Source organism: Rhinolophus sinicus, chromosome 17 (assembly GCF_057876585.1).
Source record: "Rhinolophus sinicus isolate RSI-liver-muscle chromosome 17, RSI-T2T, whole genome shotgun sequence".
In the NCBI taxonomy this organism is placed as follows: Eukaryota; Metazoa; Chordata; class Mammalia; order Chiroptera; family Rhinolophidae; genus Rhinolophus; species Rhinolophus sinicus.
Genome location: NC_142517.1, coordinates 208,139,472 through 208,164,866, shown reverse-complemented (window position 1 = coordinate 208,164,866; position 25,395 = coordinate 208,139,472). Strand labels below are relative to the sequence as shown.

General features: G+C 43.5%; 2 protein-coding genes across 5 annotated transcripts in view; one reads left to right on the top strand and one right to left on the bottom strand.

The window, feature by feature from the left end:
* Nucleotides 1-2,293: 2,293 nt before the first annotated feature.
* The window catches only part of LOC109451503 (UDP-glucuronosyltransferase 1A6-like), a 31,786-nt gene continuing 8,684 nt past the window's right edge, over nucleotides 2,294-25,395 (bottom strand). Inside the window, exons 1-5 of one of the 4 annotated variants that reach the window (XM_019739796.3) lie at nucleotides 23,973-24,877; nucleotides 6,860-6,991; nucleotides 6,127-6,214; nucleotides 5,620-5,839; nucleotides 2,294-3,289 (exon numbers count right to left, since the gene is read on the bottom strand). In XM_019739796.3, coding sequence (XP_019595355.3) covers nucleotides 2,992-3,289; nucleotides 5,620-5,839; nucleotides 6,127-6,214; nucleotides 6,860-6,991; nucleotides 23,973-24,836 — 1,602 coding nt within the window. In that variant the 5' untranslated portion in view covers nucleotides 24,837-24,877 and the 3' untranslated portion in view covers nucleotides 2,294-2,991. Of the gene's footprint in view, nucleotides 3,290-5,619; nucleotides 5,840-6,126; nucleotides 6,215-6,859; nucleotides 6,992-11,847; nucleotides 12,749-23,972; nucleotides 24,878-25,395 lie in introns of those variants that run through there. The other 3 variants (XM_019739795.3, XM_019739799.3, XM_019739797.3) reach the window with 3 other exon arrangements.
* On the top strand, nucleotides 15,338-18,227 carry LOC109451504 (dnaJ homolog subfamily B member 3). Its single transcript, XM_088794520.1, has one exon. The coding sequence runs from the start codon at nucleotides 17,263-17,265 to the stop codon at nucleotides 17,986-17,988; it is 726 nt and encodes a 241-aa protein (XP_088650646.1). The 5' UTR covers nucleotides 15,338-17,262; the 3' UTR covers nucleotides 17,989-18,227.

Sequence of the window (25,395 nt, the reverse complement as noted above, 5' to 3'; positions counted from 1 at the left end):
GCTCCCGGAGTACACAGGGACAGGAGAGGGCAAGAGGGCTCCACCTCAGCCTAGCCCCTCCAGAGGCTTGGTCATGAGACTCGAGTCCTTGGGAAGTCTGTTTCCTTACAAAAAGACCCATTTTTGCTTATGCTGTCCCCAGTTGGGTCCCCTTACTTGTAAACAAGAGGGTGTAAAGGCTAGAAACACAAAGGTGCATAGGACCACGAGCTGGTTGGAGGTCAGAGAAGCTCAGAGTCCCTGAGAGAGGTGGGGGCAGCAGGGAGCATGAGCAGTGAGGCTGGAAGATGGTCCCTGGATGAACGGGGAAGGGCCTGGAAGGAAGCTGGAAATAGTCCAGGCATTACCACAGGGCTCCAACAAAGATGTGTGGTGGGAACTTGTGTTCCCAAAGCAGCCCAGGAAAGGAGTAAATGGGGCCAGGGTCAGGAGACACCCACTGGAAGCCTACGCCCTTAAAACTTCTACATGTAACACAAAGCAACAAACAAACAGAAGTCTGAACAAAATGAAAGGCAAAGAACAAGTGGGGAAAATGCATACAGCACATGACAGAAGATACTGTCATTAGCACAGTGAGCCCTCCGAGCAAATCCTCTGGGCAATACACCCTCTCAGAAAACAGGCAAAGGAACCAAAAAAGAAATACAAATGGCTCATAAGCTAGTAAGAAAAAATTCAACTTTTAATAGTCATAATAAGAAAAGCAAATTTAAGACAAGGTCCCACTTTTCGCTTATCAAACAGATGCTTTTTTTTAAACAAGGTATTATTTTATACTGAAGATGTGTGAGAACCTGGCTGTCACACCATCTCAGGATGCAGTTTGGGAATATCTCAAACCATTTGCCCAGGGCAGCGGTGCAGCGTGGCAGGGCCCACCCATATGCCCTGTGTTCTTACCTCTTTAGTGTACGAGCCCACCTCCAACACCTCATCGTCCTGTTTCTCCTGTGAGCTCTCTGGCCTTTGGAGCCACCCATGCTCACGGGAAGTGTGGGCAAATTAACACCACTTGGGAGCAGCCAATCACTGGCAAGGCGAGTACTTAGATACCCAAGGGCCTTGCTTCTTGGTGGGATAAGTCTGGTGTATTTTCTGCACTGGTCCCCAGTGTCAACCAGAGAGATTCAGCTCCAGTCACCCACAGGCGAGGCAGCTTCTTGGCGGCCATCCGTCCCCATCCCACTCCCCACTCCCCTGTCAGGGTTTCCTTCAGTTCCAAATAAATTACTTGCCCTTGAATCCTTGCCACAGGGGAACCCAAGCTGAGACTATGATTGATTTATTGTAAAGCACTTTCCCACAAAAATAGTCATGAATGTGTGCAAAGACTTAGCTACTAGGACATTGTCATGCAGGGTGTCTGGTCCTGCTTCCTGCACAAGAACGTAGGATAGGGTGAGGCCAAAAAGGAACACCAACAGAGCCATCGATAGGGGAGTCATACCACTATATGCTCAATGGCGGCTGGTTGAGACACAAAAGCAAACATCCGCCAGTACCCCAACACGGGGTCTTCCTGCACCCCACCCTGGCGAGACACAGGAAGTAGGATCCACACAATCCATAATCCGCCATCTGCTTCTCTGCCAAACAACCCCACTTGCTAGCTGCAATCCGCTGTCCGCTTCTCTGCCTGCCAGCCAGCCAGCCAGCCAACTAACCAACCAACCGACCAACCCCCTAGTGTAGCCACAGCAGTTATATTAGTGGCTAATGGCTAACCGGTAACAGCTGGTGGTCACCCAGCCACAGGGCATGGTCATCTGATTATAGCTGATGGCCATCTAATAACCGAGCCAGCACCTTTGCACGTGAGGCCGAGAGCCTGGAAACTGCTCTCTGGGACTCTGTCCCCACAGACATTCAGTGAGGTCTTTTTTTATAGAAGAAAATAAAAGTGGACACTCCCCCCCCCCCCCCCCCCCGGAGCTGTGGTTAAATACATCCTGATAAATCCATGCAATTGAATAGTCCTTGGCTGCGCAAAACAAATTAAATGTTATACAAAGACCTGGGGAGAACGATCGTGATAGTGTGAAGTGAAGAATGTTAAACCCTGGACATATCTGGTGTAGCTGCGAGATTTTATATATATTTGCCAAAACAGTAACCATCATTATTTCTGAGGAATGGAGTTATGGGCGATTTTAATTTTCTTGTGTGTGTACGCGTACACCTCTGTATTTTTCAATCTTTTTGCCGTAATCATGCATTACTTTTGTAATTAGAACATGGAATTTAACAATAAATAAATGCAATACCAATAAAGAGCAGAACACTTACAAAGTATAATTTAGATAAATTTATTAACGTTTTTAGTTGTGGGAAACATTGGAGAAAAATATACTTGCCAGACACTATACTTTGAGTTTTTATCAAATTCAGATCCATTTGACACAAGCAATGATTATCCTCTCAAACACACCACCCATCAATTATGTGTCATTCTTTCCTCCCACCAAAGGAAAAAATCACACACGGTTCTCCAAAGACTCTGTCATTCATTCATTTCAAGTATAAGGCACTGTTCCCTAAAAAAATAAATGTTTCCTTATTTAAATACACAAAGTGACGTCTGTGAAACATGAGCTTAAATTAGGACCTGCCATTATTACTGAAGGAATTGATCACAAGAGCCTGGCCATAAATCTGTTAGGAGCCAGATGATGTTAGAACCGTTATCCAAGGTGGAGGCAGCTGTGGCTTCCAAAAGATGCCATTTCTAGGAGAAGTAATGCAGCGGGAAAGAGGGACCTGTCCAACCCTCTTGGCAAGTCATTTGAAAGATGGCAAGTGTAGTCCAGATTAAAGGTACTGGAAGGGGCAGAAAACATTCCCATATTTTTACCAAGTTGACTGACTAGCAATTAAATTATTTTTATTTTTAAAATGCACTCTGGGGTGTCTCACTTATAGCAAAGTATCTCTTCAATAAGCATAACATGAATTTAACACTGAATCTGTTTGCAAGTTTGGGTCACCCACTTAGTGTGCCTTGGATTTCTGAGCTTTCTTAACTCGCCCTTTTTTCCCACAGCATTTCCGGTAGCCGAAGGCACAACATTTATAGACAATGAAGGCGACTCCCAGAACAATGGCCAAGAGGAAGCCAACGACGTCCAAAGAGTGGTACTGGTACCAGGTGAGGTCGTGGGCGGCGGGGCGCAGATGTGGCGCCCCCTTGTGCCTCATCACGAATTCCACCCAGAACACAGCGAGGTCCAACGGCTCGATGGGGCGGTCCTTGTGAAGGCTGGAGAGACGCATGATGTTTTCCTTATAGCTAAACATAAAGACAGTTATGTGAATGCCTGGGACACCGATGGCAGGGAACTATCCTCCTTTTATGCTTGTTTGCTTGCTTCCATAGTTCCAGTTAGAAACGCTACCAGATTTTCCCAAACTTGGTAGAGGAAATGTGTCCCTGTTATAACCAGCAAATAAAACATGCCTGTACATGCACGCGCGTGCACACACACACACACACACACACACACGCACACACAATGTTCTTTACCTCTTAAAAAGAAGAAAGAAAACCGGAAGTCAAAATTATAATTTAAAAGAATTCAAAACCTGCTTGTTACTTTTCTTCTTTTCTTTGTAGTGATTTTTTGTAGGAAATTAGATTACACTTTCTTTACAGTAATATAGTAAAGAAATAAAAGAAAAGATCATGTCAGAAATTATGAACTACTTCCCATTCGAATTTGTACACAATCACATCTAGCCAAAGTACAAAGCCATTGTTAAGTGCCATCTCCAAGATAATAGTATACATTTTCAGTTTGATTGTTGAAACAGCAAACCATCCAAGAGCTAAATTTAACATGAGGCTGTGTCTATGCAGCCTGTTAAAGCAAAATAGATTCCTGTTTATTTTGCACAGTGTTGAGAGCTGAATCAGAACATCCAAATCCAAAATGGGTTGGATGCTTTAACGCTTAGCATGCATGCACTAGGAGAAGAAAGGGAAGGAAAGGGAAGAGAAAGAGGAGCAAGAGGAGGGGGGTGGAGGGGACGTGTAGGAGAAGCAAAGGAAAAGGGAAAGAAAAGAGAGAAGAGAAAAAAGACACTTTTATTGGGGAGTAATTAGACATGTCTGTCATTTTACTTGGAAATATTATTCTAATGTAATATTACTATTTGGCGAAACAGCCGGTTAAACACCTTCCTTTTGTATAAATCTTCTCTGACTCAAGGTAGATTTTCTTGGACATTCATTCATTCATTATTTATGGAGCACCTGTTAAGGCCTGGTTGCATAGTCTGCGGTTTAAATTTTTTCTGTTTTTCTTTGTTTTATGTAGGTGCAGTCCAAGCTTAGAGTGTTGGGAAATGGAGATTCACAGTCAGGTAGAGATGGCTCAAAAATAGATGAAGTTAGTTAGTAACTTAAATAATAAGCGTTTTTTTAAAAAATAATAATGTACCAGAGATCTTGTACCAAGTCAGTTTTAGGTTTCCAGTAGTTGTCTATACCACTGAATAAAAGATCAAAATTATATGTGAGTGTCAGCAACGCGTTTCATCAGTCTATGGAGAGGTCAGGTTTTGATGGTATTGATGTGTGAGCAGCACGGCCTGCCGCTGACAACCCGACTGCCAGAAGCAACCAATTGGAATAGAAGGATGAGAATGCCCCCAACTGCTCTGGGCAGGTTGTCAGTACCTTTAAAGTCAGTACACTTTACACTGGGGTTATGTGGCCGTTTCTTTTCTATCCACTGGCACCGCGTGCGTGTGAGCACCATCATTTCCCCCCCATTTTTCCTTGTCCTGGCTCACTGTGCCCCCCTATGCCGTGTCTCCTCCCGTCTGAACACACTCCAGGGTTCCACACCTGCCCTCCTGACTGCTGTCTCTTCTGCAATGAAGCAACTACAGGTGAAGGCTCCTGACACTCTCACAGACACACACATGCACTCACACAGGCACACACACATGTACGCACATGCACGCATGTGCACAAACACACTCGTGCACACTCATACATACATTATTGATTGTTGGATGGAGGCCAGCCCTGGCCATCACTTCTTTCCATACGGTTTGATCAGCCAATATTACCTGTGAGCTTGACAACCATACAATAAATTTCAGAGATCATTAGATCTGATGGCTTTTGCCCTTTAAATCATATTCAGAACTACATTTGAACAAACTTATCTTGCTTTTATTATAAGCCTTTTATTTTAAGTGATATCATGTGAACTCCTGCCATTTTTAAATCCCCAAGAATAAAATTTCTCACAGGCTTCAGTGCTGGGAAAAGCTGTACCTCTAAGCACCTGGTTTGTTTTTATCTTATGGACACTATGCTTCTTATAATGGAATATTTCTCTTTACAGGAATTTATAGATCAGGCATCTATCGTGGTAACTTTATATATATATATATAAATTAAGTTTTAAATCTACCAGGAAAAATATTTAAAATCATGTCTATGATAAAAGGTATAAGAATCAAGGCACCCTTTTATAAAATGATAATAACCCCCCAAGTGTCTTACTTACAAATTAGACTTTTACATATTTGTTTGCACATTTGAGTATTTATTGCGAATGGGATGGCCAAAGCACAAGCAGTACTTCCCTGTACCTTCTCTCTTACCTTTTGTCATTGATGACAGTTTTCAGAGCATTTGCTAAATCTTCAGAGGTCATTTCCAGGACGTTCAAGGTCACACCCGCTCCCCGGGACTCCATGCGCTTTGCATTGTCCATCTGGTCACCAAACAAGGGTAGCATCACCATCGGAACGCCGTTGCAGATTCCCTCATAAATGCCATGGGAGCCAGAATGGGTGATAAAGGCACGAGTCTTCGGGTGACCTGGGAAGCAAAAACAGAGGGATGCTAGTGGTCAAGTTGCCAAGTTTCACATTCTGGCATCGTCTAGGTGTTGAATACACTCTAAGGACTCGATGCTATCCACATGTGGCCCTTGCGGAAGTTTGCAGACAAAAATGTGGGTTGAGATGCCCCACTGGGTAAAAAGCAATGTGGAACATGTTGGCCATAATATTTTCCAGCTAAACAATCCTTTAGAATGGCCATGCCTAAGCCACTTTATTAATTTAACCTTGGTTTGACCTACACATCAAATCCTCTCCACATACCGAGCAGATCGTTTTGGGGCAGCCACTTGACAAGGATTGTATTCTTCGCAAGATTTGATGGTGGAGTTCCCGTATACCGCCACAGGACCTTGCAGACAAGAAGAGAGTTTAAAGAACATAATAAGATTTTAAAAAAAAAAAAAAAAAAAAAAAGAAAGAAAAATAAAAGTCTGTTATGGTAACTAGAAAGCAGAGTCCTCTGAATGAACATAACCTTGGCAGGGGTGGGAGGTGTAGTGACTAAGAAGCTTCTGGGGGCTGGTAACATTCTGTGGTTTTGTGAAAATTCATCAAGCTGTACATTTATGATTTTTGCACTTTTTTGCACTTTGAGGGAAGGTCTACTTAATCAAATGAGTGGGTGTAGAAGTATAAAAGTAGAAATATAATAAATAAATCCAGATGTCCTAACCAACAGCTTTTTGGAGAAATATTTCTATTTAATATGAAGAATCACTGTCCTGTTTATTTTGTTTTTAAAATAAATTCTCCTTAATACAATTTCGAGTCTCTTAGAGAAAATGAGGCCTCCAAGAGAATTGGACCATGGTTTAATAGAGCAGTTAAGAGTAAAATGGCAAAAAGAACAATTTTGGATTAATAATTGGGGAGTGGCAGGGAAAATCCAAGTCTAAAGTCCAACTAATAGAATTAGTTTACATACTACACTGGAAGTCTGGGGTTAGAACTCTTGTGAAGATAGATAGAAAAGAATTGTATGGAATCTTCTTACTGTCTGAGGTATTTTGCCCAAAGCGTCAGCGATTTCCATAGCTTTCTTCTCCGGAATCTCTGAGACCATTGAGCCCAAAGAGAAAACCACAATTCCATGTTCTCCGGAGGCGTTAACATACGCTTCAAATTCCTAGAGCCAAAGAGAAATTTCTGGTGACTTTTTTTCTCGTATTTGTAGGGTCACTGCATCCGTTAAGCTGTGAATCAGCTTCCTCTTAAGAATGCGATTAAAGGTGTGTGTGTGTGTGTGTGTGTGTGTGTGTGTGTGTGATAGAGACACAAAGCATTAACGCGTGTTATAGCATTTCTCCCTCCCTTAGTCCCCTTCAAAGGAGGAAGGCTTCCTGCTTGCAGAGTTATCTCTTGGGTTCTTCTTGGAGATGCAGAATCCAGGCAATGTGCTAATTTTCCAAAGGGAAAATAATCAGAGAAAAGACCAGATCCACTTCCCAAAGGCTTGGGCAGCTGAGAAGCTCTTGGGGAGAGAGCAGACTTTAGGGAAGGGGGCAGAAGAGGGAGCAGAAGAAGAGGCAGAAGACAGGAGGGAGGAATGGTGAGCTGGCCTCATGAGAGGAGAGAGCCTTTCAGTTGTGAACAGAAACACTGGGGGGAGGAGAAACCTGTTCAAAGACGATTTCAGAAAGCTTTCTAACAGACTCTAAGACTCCTGCACTGCCTCTTTAAGAAAGTCTACAGTAAAGATCTGTATCACTCTCAAGGTTTCTGGAATATTATTTTTATGTAGAAAGAACGAATCGAGTCAAAGCACAAAGCTACAGAGTGTTACGGCTCAAGCTCACAATTAAGGAAGAAAACTGGAATAGTGGAGACAATCTTTAACAGCCCTTGGTCGCCTGCAGCCTGCCGCAGAGACTCCCACATGGCAGCCGATACATTTGGATGACTGTAGATCGTATTTGTGTCAACTCAGCCCTCAAATTTAACCAATCAACCTTGCATTTTTCCATCTTCCCTGGAGAAGAGCTTTCTAAAGCGTGTAAATCAACTTTCCTGCCTTAGTAAGAAGAATATGCAGAAATATATTGGAATCTTTCTTTGCTGCTTCCGTAATGTACTGTAAAAAGCAAAACGCTCATCCCTAGGTATGAGGTGAAAAGTGGGGGACGGAAACCCTGGCCAAGCGTGCATCAGTGATCTGCGCCCCTTGCGGGGTCAGTAAGGGGATGTGAGTAAACCCTGGCTACGAAAGCCACTGGTGGGAAAGACAAACAGGCCCCTGGTGTCCACCCACCCAGCACACAACCCTCACACGCTGCTCGTCCTGTTCCCGAGGTGGATCCTTTACAGCGACATGTCCATCACTGTCTCAGAGGAAGACGACACCCAGAAGGCCACCCCACTGTCTCCAACAAACACCACCTATGGGCATTACAGCCTCGGTTCTTTAAATATGAAGCTCAAGATAACAACAGGACTTGCTTCTGAAGAAACTTCTGGACAAGATGACCCAAAGACTCAAGAGTGAAGAACAGAGAGAGGAGCTGTGTGACAAACCCTCTATACATCACACCAGCTTGTTTCTCTGCTGCACGCAAGGTAGCATCATTATACAACTGGGGGCTGAATTGACTCAAAGTCCTTCCTATTGCTAATGGCGTCCTATTGCCATTAAGTCATCTTTCTCATCAGGGAGTAATTTTCTTTTCAATAGAGTGATGTTGGTTTATTTGAACTGTAAGCAGGGATTGATTTTCTAGTTAATAATGAATCTTACAACTACTAATGAATGTTGTACAGAGCAGTCTGTGGTTCCCTTGGTTGAAGCAGGATGGGATTTCAGAAACTTTTGTGCGTTATGGGGCGAGAAACAGTGATGGCAGGGATTCCCAACCAGTAAATTCAGATTGCAGATCGTGACCTATCACAAGGCCTATCCCTGAAACGATAAGGAACAGACTTTGAGATGGGTGTGAAACAAAAGCTCTGAAAGGATGCAGCAATCAGAAGAATGGCAGCATTAGCCAGAGTGCTGAAAGAGGAACGTGCAGATAAGAGTGGTCACAGTGTCCCCAGGAAGAGAGTTACGGAACTCTCTAAATTCAACCCTTGGCAGTAATCATAGCTCAGCCTGATCTGTACCAACCTTCAAAGCCAACTCCAGAACCCTCCGGTCTTCAGGCAACATGCACAGTGCATGCACACATATACAGGCATATATCTGCCTGCACTCACGTGCAGGGGCACATGAACACACAATGCTGATGCACTTACAGGAAATAGGGCAAGGCATAAGTGGGGCAATTGCCCCCCAGCTGTATGTTACTGATGAGCTAATCAACCTCCTGAGAGTCTCCAAATGGTTTTAAATGTTTACAAAGAATGCCGGGGGCATTAGTGAGATTGTGGCAGGGTTTGCCCAGAACTGGGGGTTTCTTGGGGCATGGGACTTCTGGTGTCAAAACCTGAACAGTCCTGGACAAACCAGGACAGTGGTCACCCTGGATGTGAGATGCAGGAGGCCTCCGACAGGGCACAGCAGGCACGGTTTTCAGAACCTCCTACCAAGCTCAATTCTGAGCATGACCGGTAAAGCCCAAATCCTGAGCAGCCTTCCTCCACGGCCAGCCCGTTGGCAGTCCACCCTCCCCAGCCCCAGCCTGTCTTGGGGCCTGTGGCTCTAGTGACGGTGTCTCTCAGCCTTTTGTGTCAGGTTCATCTGAAAGGTCAAGGAGGGCAGCGTTATCCTCCCCACCACCTGGCTGCAGTGTGGGATGCTTTTTCTGAGGTGCTTCCTCCTTAGGTCCGCACCCAGCCCTCATTTCTGGGGAGAGAGAGCTCGGCTCCAAGCACCCTGTAAGTTCTTTTCCCTGTGCAAAGGCAAACAACTTGTCTAATTTCATAGGCTCTTCACCCCTTCATGAAACCCACTCTTACGTGTCACCTTGTCTAGAAAGGGCTGAAACTAAGTTCCCCTCCCTTGCACACCCTCCCACACTCATTTGGCAACCAGCAGGGTGTGATTGCACCAGTGGGACCCACAGGACCATAAACACTCAAAGTTAAATAATAGCACTTGGCTAAAGTTTAAATGGCGTAGAAGTTCATCTACAGATCACAAACTGTGCCGATTGCATTATCGTGGCCAACGCCTCTTCTGGACCAGGTCTTATGGGATTCGATCATGGTGAGATCCACCCCCTATTTGGCAAACTTCCCCTAAACTTTCCTGCAACTTTACAGACTTTGGAATGGCCAAAGAGTGAAGCAATGTGTTAACTGAACATAGCCCGCAATTCCCCCACTTCTTATCACCTTCCAAAAAGATGAGACCACTAAAGTGGAAGCATTTGCCCACTCTAATGAGGTCTATGAAATTGTCCCTAACTTATGCTGAGAGTTCAGTATTTTTAGCTCCAGGTGTTTATTAGATTTTCCTTTCCCAAATGTCTTTGGTTTTGCACGAATCCTTATTAAGCACTTAGCCTCTTGGAAACATGTCCCTTTATCATTATGCATTCAGAGTCACCTACAAATACGGGGAGCTTCCTTGATCACCAGTCTTTCTTTCCCTCGCCATCTTCAAGTCTCTGTTCTCATTGATCTTCTGTTTGGCGATTTTCCCCAGACCCAACATGTATGTACGGATATCATCTCTGAATCTCTACATGTCCACGAAGACGGTGTCTCACCCTGAGAGAGGAATGATCCCAGGGAATTCTTGAGTTCCATTCCTTTGCTCTACATGTTGTTCTACCATCTTTCGTCTTTCAGGCATCCCAAAGGTATGTCCAACGCCAGTCTGTGCTCTCTCTGTGGACTCTCTTTATTGAATAAAGATTTTGTTTTTATTCTTGAAGTTCAGGACTTTTACCAATAGTGTCAGGAATAAGATAATCTCTACTAGACAAATGGAAGTGTAGAGTACGTTGATCCCAGGAAAGAAGATACTTACCACTGTTCCCGGTGGCTAACTGAGGTCAAGTTTACAGCCTCGCAGCTATTTCTAAACAGGGGCCTCTCATGCCAACTGTGCTTCAAGAGGAAACCTGCCCTAAGCTGCCTGCATCCCACACTGAACTGCCTGCTGGCACTGTGTTCCTGCCATCGAGCCAGACCTTATAAAGGAGCTCCTGGAATCCTATTTCAACTTATAGGACTGAGACTTTCCCCATCCAATCAGAGCTGCGCTGCTATATTCCCATCAGCATCTTCCCCGACCAATAAGAGAGGCTCCATTCTGACCAATCAGGAAGTGCTTTTCAGAGCAATCAAATTGCAAGGATTTGGAGTCCTCATTTCCATGAGGATGGACTAATCAGGGACCAGGAATGGAGACTTCTCTCTGTATAAGTCAGCTGCCCTCTGGCTCGGAGAATGCATTTTCCCTTTCCACCAAAGGCTGAAGACTGCTTAGTAGAGAAGGGACTTTATCATTATGCATTCAGAGTCACCTACAAATACAGGAAGCTTCCCTGGTCACCAGTCTTTCTTTCCCTCACCATCTTCAAGTCTCTGTTCTCACTGATCTTCTGTTTGGCTGTTAGGAAGCTGGAATGTTTAGAAATGGGAACTTTAACCAGGATCATAAAGTCAGCTTTCCTAGCTGGGATCTATAAATGTCAAAAACTGTCCCAGCAATCTTGACTCTTCTGTCCCTGACTCAATCAAAGGCAGGGTGCGTCCTGCACACGTTTGTTCTCTGCGAGGAACCCTGAACCCGGTGCTCTGGGGGTGTGGATGGCATTTAACCCTAGTTACCACTAACTGATGACTGTTCCCTGGAACCACAGACTCAAATGCCCAATATTTACTTTCCTAAAGTCTCAGATCCAAAGAAACAACCGAAAAAATGATCCCAATGACGGACATAAATGACAGCTTGACCTAGGAGACTTGCAAGATAGAAATGCACAAAAGAGGGCACTTGCACCTGTGTGCTCATTCAGCATATATCTGTGGCAGATGCATCTCTCCAAAGTACTTGCTAGAATAGAAGCTTGTAAAGCTCCCACTCCAATTACACACCTGGGATAATGATTTTTTGCTAGCGCAGTTGATCCCACCAATAAAAACCATATTGGGCATGACGGGCCTGGAATGATCCTTCACAAAGTCACCTTTGAAAAGCCAGACAGATGCAGCGCTCATAAGGTCCTGAACAGTCACCTCTTTCTGAAGGACTTCCGAAGCGAGTGATGCATACGGGGTATAAACCACACTGCACAGAAAGTTCTCTGCCAAGGCGATCAGCATATTCTTCACCCGCTGCAGGAAGGTCATGCGATCCGAGTTAAATGACAGACTCCTGGGCACATAGGACGGTGGGTTGGGGCACTGGGTACCCTGGAAATCCAGGCTGCAGGGCAGTGCATTCAAGAAGAACACAACAGGCAGTGCCAGGTACTGGGCCACAATAGAGCCACAAGGAAGGAAGGGGTCTGTGAACACAACATCAAAGTTGCTTTCTGCCAGGGACGTCATCAGCTCTGTGTTGTGCAGCAAATGGGAGCAGGCAGACAGGAGCATAGCGGAGTCCTCTTTGACTTTCTTGTATGTTTTGATCACGCGCTGCAAGAAAGGCTGCCTCTCAAATGCATCATGGCCAATACCGATAAAAGACGCTTCCGCGTCCTCCCTTCGGAATGGCACGGGGTACCTCTTCAAGGTGTAAAATTCTCCTTCTGTAATATGCACGGAGGCAGCAGACGCCAAGACCACTATGTCATGTCCCCTCTGCTGCAGCTGCTGGATGATCCCATGCATGCTTAGCCAGTGGCTGCCGTCCATGGGGACCAATAACAGCTTCCCGCCCTGGGACACAGAAGGGCCAAGGGCACACAGCAGCAGACCCAGGACAAGTGGATGTGGTCCCTGGGACCCTGCGGCCATGGTGCCCTGCCTTCACTACCAAGACTTTCATCTGTCAGACGTTTGTCCTCTCCCACTTACATGTTGCAACAAGCAATCTATACACCAAGTTAATGTTTGATGGTGTCATGTGACTATACCTGTCACTCGAAGGTAGCAGTAAGTTTACTTTTAGAAATAAAGAGCGTAGAGCTTTACTAGATGACTTAAAAGGCAATAACAGTTTTAACTGGCTGGAATTCTTTAGCAACCACTCAAATCACATGCTTGCACAAACGGAGGAGGCAAAGCCTCTCTAGCACTTTTGACTCCATTAAATTAGTGTTTCCATGGGCCAAGAGGACGTTACCTGAGAAGGAAAAGGCTATATGGTAACAAATTAGAGTGCCTTTCCAGAAATGAAGAGAAAGGTGAATACGCCTTTTAGAAAGAAAAGAACATGATATTGCAAGCCCACCTTTAGATCATGGAAACCTGTACGAACGTCCTTCTCTGTGGTTCCATCATCTTTGATTCATACATCCGACAAATATTTACTGACTCTGGCATGGCGCTGGGCCTGGAGGCTCCAGCAGAGACCACTACAGATGAGCCTCCCACCTGCCCAACACTCACGCTCCATCAAGAGAGACAGACTGACAATTTAAACACATAAATAGACAATTTAGAGATTGTGAAACAGACTAAGAAGGAAATGAATGCTGCTGGAGTAGAGAATGGAGGGCAAGGCGAACCCAGTTGAGTACATGGGCACAAAAGGCCTTTCCAAGGACAGATCTGTATTCATTCCGAGGCAGTGAGAGGAACTCTGTATATAAGAGACCAAAATAGATAACCAAACAGAAGTTAAATTATACTCATCACACAGGCCCAACGTCCAAGGGAAGGAAGACACTTAGGGGAATTCTGATGCCCTGGTTGACGCAAAGGGGAGAAGTGAACAAAAACAGTATGAAAAATATGTATTTATTGAGCATGTACTATGTGCCAAATATGGTGATAAGCACTTTATAGCATTACTTATAATCCCCTGGAATTGTTCTGTAAAGACAGATACTATTATTCCCATTTTACAAACAAAGGCACTGAGCTCAGAGACAAAGTGATTTGCCAGACTCCTGCATTTACCAAGTGGCAGAGCTGAGGCCCAGGCTGTGGGCAGCAGAGACTAGAGACCTTGCTCTTAACCACAACTGCCCTCATACCGGCCTCTCGCAGTGCCCAGGCAATAATATGTCAGGCTGAGACTGAAATCTACAACCAACTAGGAGTCAGAACTAAAGCTGTGATCCCCACAGTGATTCCCCAATCGAAATAAATGGAGAGACGGCAGAAGGCAGGAGTTTGGGACCAAATGTGCTCACACAGCGATACCCAGCCCCAGCTGGTACCCCAAAAGATCAGGGAACAAATATGGCAGTTGCCCAACAGAAATGCCCCTCCTGCGGAAAGGGCAAATCGGAGGGCAGACAGAACTGAGCATCTCACTCTTTCCTTTTGGGATCCATTGCTGTTTTATATAATCCCAGGAGGAAAGCACAGATCTCAATATTCTGACCATGGACAACACTGGCCGCCATATTTGGGGATCTGTTAGGAGGGTCATGGAGAAACAGCTAACTTTAAAACTTCAGTGTCTTATGGGGCATATTCACAGGGCCCCTCTTGTTCTGGTACTTAGAGTCCCTTTTCCTCGTACCACCATCCTTCCTCCACTGACCTCCCGTCTTGTATTGTATATGCTTATATATGAGAGCACACATGTATGTGCCCACATGCACGCTCACCCCACCCCCCCAAGCATTCTCCAGGACCAAGATTCTGGGAGAGCAATGCCTTGGCTCATTGATGTGCCCTTGTCTGCAATTCTGAAATCCATAGTCCAATTTCAACATTAAGGGCAATAATTCTGCAATGTCAATGTCATGAGAGTTCATCTGCAGATTACACGGATCCAAAGGGCTGTGAACACACAGTCACCACTTGTAAATGATTTTATGACGTTTCTGCATCACGCAGCACCTCAGAACTTTTTGAGGCCTCTGTTTACATGGATAGTTTGGGGTACAACTCTGCCCGTGACTAGGGTATGTTGTTTACTAATATGAATAGCAGGCAATCCACAATTCACTCTCAAGAATTACGAGCAAGAACCACTACCAAGCAATCCAATAAAGCTTCGGCACTAGAACTTGAGTGGACTGACAGGCAAAACCCATTGCTAATCCTCCCATTTTCCAAATATTCATGAGAAAGGTTGACCCTACTGGCACTATGCTAGAAAACCAAAGTTAGAAATGTCCCTGCCTGTGAGGCATGCTCCAGTGGACAGCCAACCAGGCAATTGCAGGCAGGGTGAGATGTGGTCTTGTTTGGGGGGCTAATGCAGTGGGGGGTGCCTGCAAGAGAGTTCCTGGAACCCATTGGAAGATGATTTCTTTTGAAGCTGAAGCCAGTAGTTAAGAAACCCACCATTCCACACACTCCTGGCTCCTTTGACAGTATCAGATTGGAGCTGCTTGTTACTAAGGTAAAGGAACTACATTAACAAATCCATTGTCCTCTGGAGAATCTATGGGCCCCTCCAGGGGAAATAAAGCCATTTCCCTGAATCTCTGTAGCATTTTGTTTTATTCTGTCTTGTATTCTTTAGCAGTTTGCATATCTGTCTCTACTACTTGTCTCAGTCTCTCTCTGTCTCTCTCTCTGTGTTTCTCTTTCTGTCTCTCTCTGTTTCTCTCTCTCTGCGCGCGCGCGCACACACACACACACACACACACACACACACACACACACACACATCCGACTAGATATTCCTTACAGTCTTCAGCTTTGGAATCACTCTCTCGTTCAGGTGCCATCCCACGGTTTTGCAGACCGTAAGCACTCAGTAAGTGTTTTTGTATAGACCTCATATCCAAGTAAGGAAGTACTGAAGCCAGATGATTCTACACTCTTCAGACCCAGCTGCCATGGTCCTCATTCAGGGCCTCAGCCCCCAAAGGCCCCAGCCCCTATCAATCCCTTCTAATTCCCAGCATCAGCTGTCCCCTGCACGGCCCTACCCTGAAACCTTGGTCAGCAGCTTCCGAGGGTTCAGACTAAAATTCAGACTCTTTAGCCTTGCCCTCAGAACTCCCTGGAATGGACCCAGCCCACCTGTTCAACCCGATCCCTCTTCTCTAGCCTTTCTGCTTGACCTCTCCCTCTGCCTCCTTCCCTCCAGCCATTCTGGGTCACTTACTCTTCCCCAAACATGCTTTATACTTTCCCACATTGCTTTGTTCACAGTGAACTGTACTCCTAATCAGCTTCTTACTACTGTTTACCAAGTGCCAAGTCCAGGGCTTTCCATTCAGTCTCTCAAGGTGATATAAACTTGACAGTTTATTCTGGTGATACAGCACACGCACTCTTTTGTATCTATTACCCTTTATGATGATATGTTAGCATTCATTGGTTAATCATTTTCCTCTTAGAGCTAAGTGACCTTTATTGGTGTTGCCTCAGCATTTATCAAAGCAAAAAATATAGTGTCAGAGAGAGAATGAGAAAGTGGCAAGAAGTCAGATGATGAGAAATGCCTAAAAGAAAGTCGTGGTCACGTTATAGCAGTTTTAGTGAAAACAATCACTGCATCCCAAGTTTAGCCACAGTACTGTAAACAGGGCCAGCAAGTTTTAATCATTTTGATATTGCTAGGCGCCAAGTCTCTCTGGGGATCCCCAAGACTTTTTCAGGGGAATTTTGCAAAATCATAAGTACTTCTGTAATAATGATATCCAACTTTTTCACTCTCATTTGCTCATAAGTGTACAGTGGAGTTTCCCAGTGGCTGCAGGACATGTGATATAGCAATAGGTAGAATGCAGAAGCAGACATAAGAGTTAGCTCTTTTCTACTAAGCCAGAGATGTGCAAAAGCAAAGAACAAAAAACAAAAAAGGAAACAAAACCTTCACCAAATGTTTATGTTTTGAAAATTATCTTTCCAGAAAGATATGATTTATATAGTGTGTAATGGGTTTATTGTTATTAAGTTGGCTAACGAATTTTCCTAATGTTTTCATTTCTAACGGAGTAAGTATCCATGTGCATAACCTACATAAACAAAAGTCAACAGGTCCTGAGGCCAAAGAGTTGGGGAACTGACTTCCTAGACAAATGGTATGATTGTCCTTCAACCCAGGGTCAAACTAAATTTACTCTTACCACCCTACCTATAGCTAACGCCAAGGGGAAGCCTAACGGAAAGCCAGCTTTAAGAAAACCATTCTCCACGGGTTAAATTCCTCTCTTGTGTGGCCTATTTGGAGCTTACCCCAGGACAGGGGGCGGGGTGGGAGGAGCCGGCGGGTGGGCGGTGCCTTGGGTGGGAGGGGCCTCACAGAGCTCCTCCACGCACTGCATTCTGGGATGCGGCCTCGACCAATGAGGTGGGCGCTACGTCACAAGGGGCGCCGCTCGCGAGCGGCGGGCCTCGCGGGGCACTCGGGCCGGCGCCCCGGGACTGCCAGCCGCGTTGCCCCGGTGCCCGTGGGCCGTGGGCCGTGGGCCGTGCCGGCCGTCCAACATGGTGGACTACTACGAGGTGCTGGGCGTGCCCCGCCAGGCCTCGTCTGAGGCCATCAAGAAGGCGTACCGCCAGCTGGCGCTCAGGTGGCACCCGGACAAAAACCCCGAGAACAAGGAGGCGGCGGAGAGGAGATTCAAGCAGGTGGCCCAGGCGTACGAGGTGTTGTCCGACGCCAAGAAAAGGGACGTGTATGACCGCTACGGCGAGGCGGGCGTGAAGGGCAGTGGCGGAGGCGGTGCGGGGCCTTTCGAAGACCCCTTCGAATATGTCTTCAACTTCCGCGACCCAGCCGACGTCTTCAGGGAGTTTTTCGGTGGCCGGGACCCGTTTTCGCTTGACTTCTTTGGAGACCCGCTTGAGAACATTTTCGGGGGTCGGAGGAGCTCCCGGGGAAGCAGAAGCAGAGGGTCCGCTCCCCTTTTCTCCACCTTCAGTGAATTTCCAGCATTCGGGGGTGGTTTTCCTTCTTTTGATACAGGATTTAATTCCTTTGGTTCCCAGGGCCATGGGGGCGTTTCTTCTTTCTCCATGGCTTGTGGTCGGGCTGGGGCGGGTAACTTCAAATCCATGTCGACGTCCACCGAAATCATTAATGGCAAAAAAATCACCACCAAGAGAATTATTGAGAATGGCCAAGAAAGGGTGGAAGTGGAAGAAGACGGAGAGTTGAAGTCCTTGGTAATAAACGGCAAAGAGCAGTTGTTGCACATTGACAGCAAGTGAATCCAGCGCCCGCTGAATTTCCAGTGCGTCGTGAGGAGCAGCAGGACGTTTTTCTGAAGGTTGCCAGTGAACTCCACTTTCGGAATGACGGTACTGAAGGATTTATAAACGGTTCCTGCCAACGCCTGTTTGTTCTTACTGCTGGGAACCACGCGCATAGGACCTGCTTGTCTTGACAACTGTCGTAAATAATCTGTACGCACTTTGCTATTTATTAAATATAATCGCGAGGCAGACGGTGTTAATTTCCTAGTACTAGGACAAAAGGCTCAGCACAGCACCGTGAATCTTGCCTTTCCATTTGTTTGAGATGTGAGTCCAGGTAGTTTGCTCTGAAGTTAACATTACCAAGATAAAACGGTTTACTTCAGTTTTCTAGCACATAGTAATAAAAGATATGACTATATATAAATACGTATATATGTATATATATATATACATATATGTAACACCTGTGCTTAAAGATGGTATTTAGTTCCATATACATGCTGGTCACTTAGTAAGAGTTAACTGTTGTTTAAAGATAATGTTAAGCCTAGGCTTTTGAAAAGCAGATAAATATGGCTAAGTGGATGCATTAGTTTCATGTGGGTGCTGCAACAAATTACCACAATCTTGGTGGCTTAAAATAACACAGATTTATTATCTTAAATACCTGGAGGTCAGAAGTGTGAAATCAGTTTCACTAAACTGAAATCAGTGTTGACAGGAATATGTTCCCTCCAAAGACTGTGGGCAAAATAAGTGAATTTCTTACAGTTACATGGTTGGTTAATAGCATTATTAGGACCATATTCAGGTCACTTAATGAAAAAACTGGTAGTGATGACTCAAATACTTAATGCAAATCTGATTGCTAGCCTGGACCCAACTTGATTCTACAACTATGATTGATGGAAATGTGAAAAGCATTTCTACAAGGCTATATAAAACTATCCCATTGTCATGCCCAGGGTATATCTAATATCAAGTTAGAATGATAAAAGCTAGGTTTCACTTGGAATATTGACTAGATGAGGCAACATGCACACGTCTTAGGGAGTAGCTTTTTGTTGGCACACTCTATGCCCCCAGTGAAAACCCTTTTGGGTTTATGGTTGCCTTGGGATAGTCCATCACAAAATGTGTCGTCCCCTCGGTCATCTCCAGGGAAAGGCTTGCATAAGTCATGAGAGCGAAAAAAACAACTGACAGGACAGACAAAATGCAGCATGCTTTAAATTCTTTTAGAAATATATGAGAATGAGTTTGGTCCCCTTTAGTACCCTTAAAGTCCAATCCCCATGGAATGACATGCAAACGACTCAGCAGGAACGTAGGATTCAGCTACCACTGTCCCTCAGGGGCACAGGGAGTCTGTTAAACCACATCAAACAGTAACCAAAGTACTAGTAGTTGTTTCTCATGCAGTGTATAAGAAGTATCAGAATAAAACAGACTACCAGGGCTTTTTAAAAATGAGATGGTTTGTTAGCCAAGCAAAGAAATTCACACCAGTGAAGACATTCACTGAGTAATTTGCTGGGAAAGAGGGTTGGGGAAGCTGGGGGAGTTGGGGGAGACGGGATGTCAGGAGTTTTGAAGTGATAGGAAGAAGGGTGTGGAGTTTCATGGTAGATATGCCAGTTAAGGGTTGAAAATTACCACTGAATAGGACAAAGTAAGTGCATCTGTATCTGCACAATTGGTTAGAATAAGTCCCCATTGTTCAGTGGTCAGGAAAGTCTTCAGTTGGGTCCAGTGAAAGTCTGGCATACCGGGGTTACTCAGAGGTCATGGATCTTCAATAATTCTGGCTAGTTCTAATAGCTGAGGGTAAACACAGTATTGATATACCCTGAATTGGTGTTGCTAAGTGGGAAGTTTCTCTTTTACAGAAATATAAAGCATTTTATTTAAAAATTCCTCAAAATTGAAAATTTCTTTTAAAATGTCTTGGGTCAAAAAAATCACACTACTATACACCTATATATCAACATTAATCTTTTATGGAAGGGTTTGAGTGGGCTTTGAGAGTAGCAAAAAAAGGCAAAGATGACCATCTGAAGTCCCCTGCAGTGAATTCCTTCCATGGAATCACTAGCTCCTTCCTAAAGAGCACACCAGGCAAGGAGAGACACATTCCTATAAGCCCCCAAGAGACCTGGAGACCTGTGGCCATCTCAGCAGAATCCAGATAGCCAAACACTTCCCCTGGCAGGAGCTCCCCGTGTACCTGCTTTTAGTTCTGCCTACCTCACTCAAGGGAAAGCATTTGGAAGAGAGAATGCTCTCTTCAAATAACCATTAAAGGATCAGTCTTCTTCCCCTGTAAAACCACTCCTATTTCCAAATAGGAAAAGACACTTTCCCCATCTTAGGAAATCATTTACCCAACTGCTTACCTCTCTAGGATATTCTAATTCTACTTTCTCATCCTACTTTATCAATAAACACATAATCCGTTCCTTTCCTCTTCTCCCAGGCCCATATAAACCCTTTCAGTATAAACTCAATCCCCAGCAGTCTAGTGTGACTGCATGCTGCAAAGTTGTTAGTGGCCTTATTGATTAAATAGCCTATTCACCTTTATCCCAACCAGCTGAATTTTGGACTTTTTAGTAATATAAAACTCTTTCTGCTACTAATATGAAACTTGTAGTATACCCAATCATAAATAAGTTTTCTAAGGTGGAGTTCTCTAAGGGGACCTCATTTTTTTTTTCACTTAGGAGATAAGAATATTTATGTAAGACCAGGGAGAGTGCTTCATTGGACATTATCTATATTTGATAAAATTCAGAGGAATTCTTTGCCTTGGAGCTTTATGAAAACAAAATGATTTGTTGAAAATAAGTCTATTCATATCATTGGGGAGACAGTAACTAACTTGTAAGCAAAAAAATAAAAAAATAATGCACATTGAAAGCAATAGACATCTCAACTGATAATACAGGAAGTAAAATCGGTGATACAAATACACTCTTTCAGAGATACTGTCCCATGATGCATCGGAAAAATAGAGGAGATAAAGTTGGAGAGGAAGATGATACTGACAGAGATTGGAAAATAAAAGTCTGTGGATGGCATAGATTTTCCAAAGAAACCAGAACAAAAATTTTGATAACGTAAAGGAAAACCTTCAAGTTTTCAATAAGATCTAGGTTTAATTTTAGGCTTACTGTGCGTGTGCATGGTAGATACAAAAATGGCCCTGCAGATATGTTCACATTTTAATCCCTGGAACCTATAAATATGCTACTTTATGTGGCAAAAGAGACTTTGCAGATATGATTAAATTAAGAATCTTGAGATAAGGAAATCATCTTGGATTATCTGGGTAAACTCAGTTTAACCCACAAGGGTCCCTAGAAGTGAAAGGGAGGCAGGAGACCAGATGTGAAGATGCTACCCTGCATTTACATGGAAATGGAAAAGTGCCAGAGAATTTCCAAATTAGCAACAACAAAAAACTTGTCTAAAAAAAAGAAAAAAGGAAATGATGCAAAAAAAATGAGTTTACACTAAATGGAATAAAATCAAGTATATATACATTGTGTGAATGGATGGAATTTCTACATGAAAATTATCAGGAGAAGCTTTTTAAAAATGTTATTAAAAACTCCTTAAGCAACCTTTTTTTATGAAGTTTTTGTTTGTTTTTTAAGTTTAAAGTAAAAAGATGACTTCAAATATATGGTCAAATGGTTTTGGACAAAGGTGCAAAGACCATTCAATGGGGGAGGACAATCTTTTTAACAAATATTGCTGGGAAAACTGGATATCCACATGCTAAAGAATGAAGTTGGACCCTTTCCTAACACCATATAAAAAAATTAACTCAAAATGGATCAAAAACCTAAATGCAAAACGCAAAACTATAAAATTCCTAGAATAAAACATAGGACAAAGCTTCATGGTATTGGATTTGGCAGCGATTCTTAGATATGACACCAAAGGTGCAGATAATGAAAAAAATAAGACAAATTGGACTTCGTGAAAATTTCTTTAACTTGTGCATCAAACAACACTATCAACTGAATAAAAAAGCAACACACCGGATGGGAGAAAATATTTGCAAATAATTTATCTGATAAGAGATTAACATCCAGGACATATAGAGAACTCCTAAAACTCAACAATAGCAACAACAACGAAAACATTTCAAAAATAGGCAAAAGACTGGAATAGACATTTCTCCACAGCAGATATACAAATGGCCAATAGACACAGAAAAAGATGCTCAATATCACAAATCATGGAAATTCAAATCAAAATTACAATAAGATGCCATCTCACAGCCATTAAGATGACTACTATCAAGAAGAATAAAAAACAAAACAAAACAGAAAACAAGTGTTGGAGAGGATGTGGAGAAATTGGAACCCTTGTGTACTATTGGTAGGATTGTAAAATGGTGCAACCAGCGTGGAAAGTGGTATGGCAGTTCCTCTAAAAATTAAAAATAATATTCCCACATGATCCAGCAATTCCACTTCTGGGTATAAACCCAAAAGAATTTAAAGTACGGTCTTAAAGAGATATTTGTACACCCATGTTCATAGCAGCATTATTCACAATAACTAAAAGCCTTAAAAAGAAAGAAAATTCTGAAATAGTCTATACATCATGAATGAAACTTGAGGACATTATGCTTAGTCAAATAAGCCAGTTACAATAAGACAAATACTGTATGATTCCAGTTGTATGAGGTACATAAGTAGTCAAATTCACAGAGACAGAAAGTAGAAAGGTGGTTGCCAGGTGCGGGGGGTAGAGTGGGGAGTTGTTGTTTAATGGGTATAGAGTTTCAGTGTTTCAGGATAAACAGAGTTCTGGAGATTATTAGTTGCACAACAATGTGAATGTACTTAACATTACTAAACTGTACACTTAAAAATGGTTAAAATGGTAAATCCTATGGTAGGTGTATTTTACCACAATTTAAAAATTTTTAAAAGCAAACTTTATGAAGAAACTACAACGGTCATCAAACTATGTGCACCAATCTTGCAACTGTATGTGTATAAAGCAAAAACTATTAAAATTCCAAATATAAATTGAGCAAAGTCCAGTTAAATTGGGAATGTTTTAAGACATCTTTTTCAGAATTGGCCATGTTGAGTTATTTAATAGAAAATATTGAAAATATAGGAGTACCTATGGAACATTTACAAATGTTGATCCTATGTTGTCCCATATATTAGGTCGGTGCAAAAGTAATCGCGGTTTTTGCAAAACTGCAATTACTTTTGCACCGACCTAATAGTAGTAGCCATTAGCAATATATGACTGTTGAGCACTTGAAATGTGGCTAGTCCAAACTGAGATATTCTATAAGTGTAAAATACATACCAAATTTTGAAGACTTAGTATGAGAAAATAAAAGAATGTAAAATACCTCATTAATAATTTTATATTAAGAATATCTTGAAAGGATAATGTTTGGGATATATTTGGTTGAACAAAACATGTTATTGAAATTAACACCTTTTTGCTTTTTTTTAACATGCCTACCAAAAAATTTTAAATGACACGTGTCTTGCATTGTATTTCTATTAGTCCTTTCTGAGACAGGACCACTAAAAATGATCGTGTCAACAAACACAATTTGCTAGTTCCTTTATCCTTCCACTGAACACCCACAAGCAAAAACCCTCTGATGTATCAGTTCACAACTCAACTTCTCTGCTCCTACACAGCTGAAGAAAATTGCACAACTATGGTAACCTTTACAAAAGGACAATCTTGGTTAAAGCATGCCATCATTTGTCAATCATTACAGACCTTTACCCTTACTCCTCATTCCTCTTAATAACCATTGAAAACTTTAACCACACTACTGGAGGCACTTGAACAATTTATCTAACCGAAGACTGTTAGCAAGAGAACGAGAGGTAGAACTCTACAAAAAAGATTGGTAGATAAGTAAGCATTTGGAATTCATTTAAAAATAAAATGTGTTCTGCCTGGCATATTGATTGGCTAAAGGCAGCAATACAGACCTGAGACAATGGCTTCCTGTTGGCACAGTTTATGCCCCCAATGAAGACCATGTTGGGCATGATCGGCCGGGGGTAGTCCAACACAAAGTCTCCTCTGAACAGCCATACGGATGCATGGCCGAAGACGTCCGCCAGTGATACCTCTCTCTGAAGAAGCTCAGAGGCCAGTCTTGCATAAGGAGTAAAAGAAACGTGGCATATATAGTTCAGGGCCAGAGGGTAAAGCATGTTTTTGACCCTTTGCAGAAACGTCATGTGGTCTGAATTCCTTGTTAATAACCTGGGGATATATGAGGAAGGATTTGGGCACTGTGTGCCTTCATAATCTAAGTCACATGGAATGGCACGCAAAAAGAACACAGCAGGAAGCGACAGGTACTTAGCCAGCACGGCCCCACAGGGGTAGAGGGGATCCGTTAAAACCACATCGAAAGCACTGGCATTCAGATGCCTGATCAGGTCCTTGTTATGTAACAGCTCCTCACAAGACCTTTGGAAGACCAAAGATGCATTTTTCATAATTGCCACAGAGTTCAAAAAAGTTTTCAGAAAATGCATTCTTTTAAAAACCAGTTCAGTCTGGCTCAGCATGAGGTACTGAAATTCCTCCTGGGTGTACGGAGTGGCATAGGTTTTCAGGGTGAAAAAGTCCTCCCCCTTGACATGCATGGTCACCTCTGGCGAAATGACAACGATTTGGTGGCCTCTGGCGTGGAGCTCCTGCACGGCTTTCCGCATGCTGAGCCAGTGGCTGCCCTCCATGGGGACCACCAGCACCTTCCCACCCTCAGCCCAGGGCCCAGCACACAGGAAGAGGAACAGCCCCAGGAACACCGGCAGCGGAAACTGGAGTCCGGCAGCCATCTCCGTGGACGCCAAAAGCAGCTGACTTTCCAGGTCAGATCAGACTGTGCCTCCTACATTTGTTTTCTTTGTTGTTATCTTATCTTCAAACTTATTAACAAGATGGCATGTCATTGGAGGGCATGGTGCCCTCCAAATGTTAATCATTGCAGAATGAATCTGTCCCTGACCTTCACCACTGGCCATTCACCCCTCTGCTTTTCCTAGGTAAATGTCGATCCCCCTTATTTTGGAGAAATTCATCTGACTCTGCTGCTGTCTCTGGGGAACATTCTAGTTCACTCTTTTATTTTTCATCCAATTCCCAAAACAAGGCTGTGGGTGCCCATTTCTCTGCCACCTACTCCTCTGTTAACCATTCTACAGGATGTGACTGAGCTCTGAGGCGTCACCAATGCCTAGTCCCCAACCAAAATCTTTCTGCTGGATGTGATAACTTATTTGATAACTCAAGACTCTTTCCTCCCACTGGTGGTAACATAGAGCATTTCCCCCAAAATATATAACATTGTATGGGAGTTTTCTCTAACGGGGAAGGGGGTCTTGGCTCTCTGGTTTC

Coding starts and splice junctions, on each gene's coding strand:
- LOC109451504 (XM_088794520.1), top strand. CDS start 17,263: ATGGTGGACTACTACGAGGTGCTGGGCGTGCCCCGCCAGGCCTCGTCT.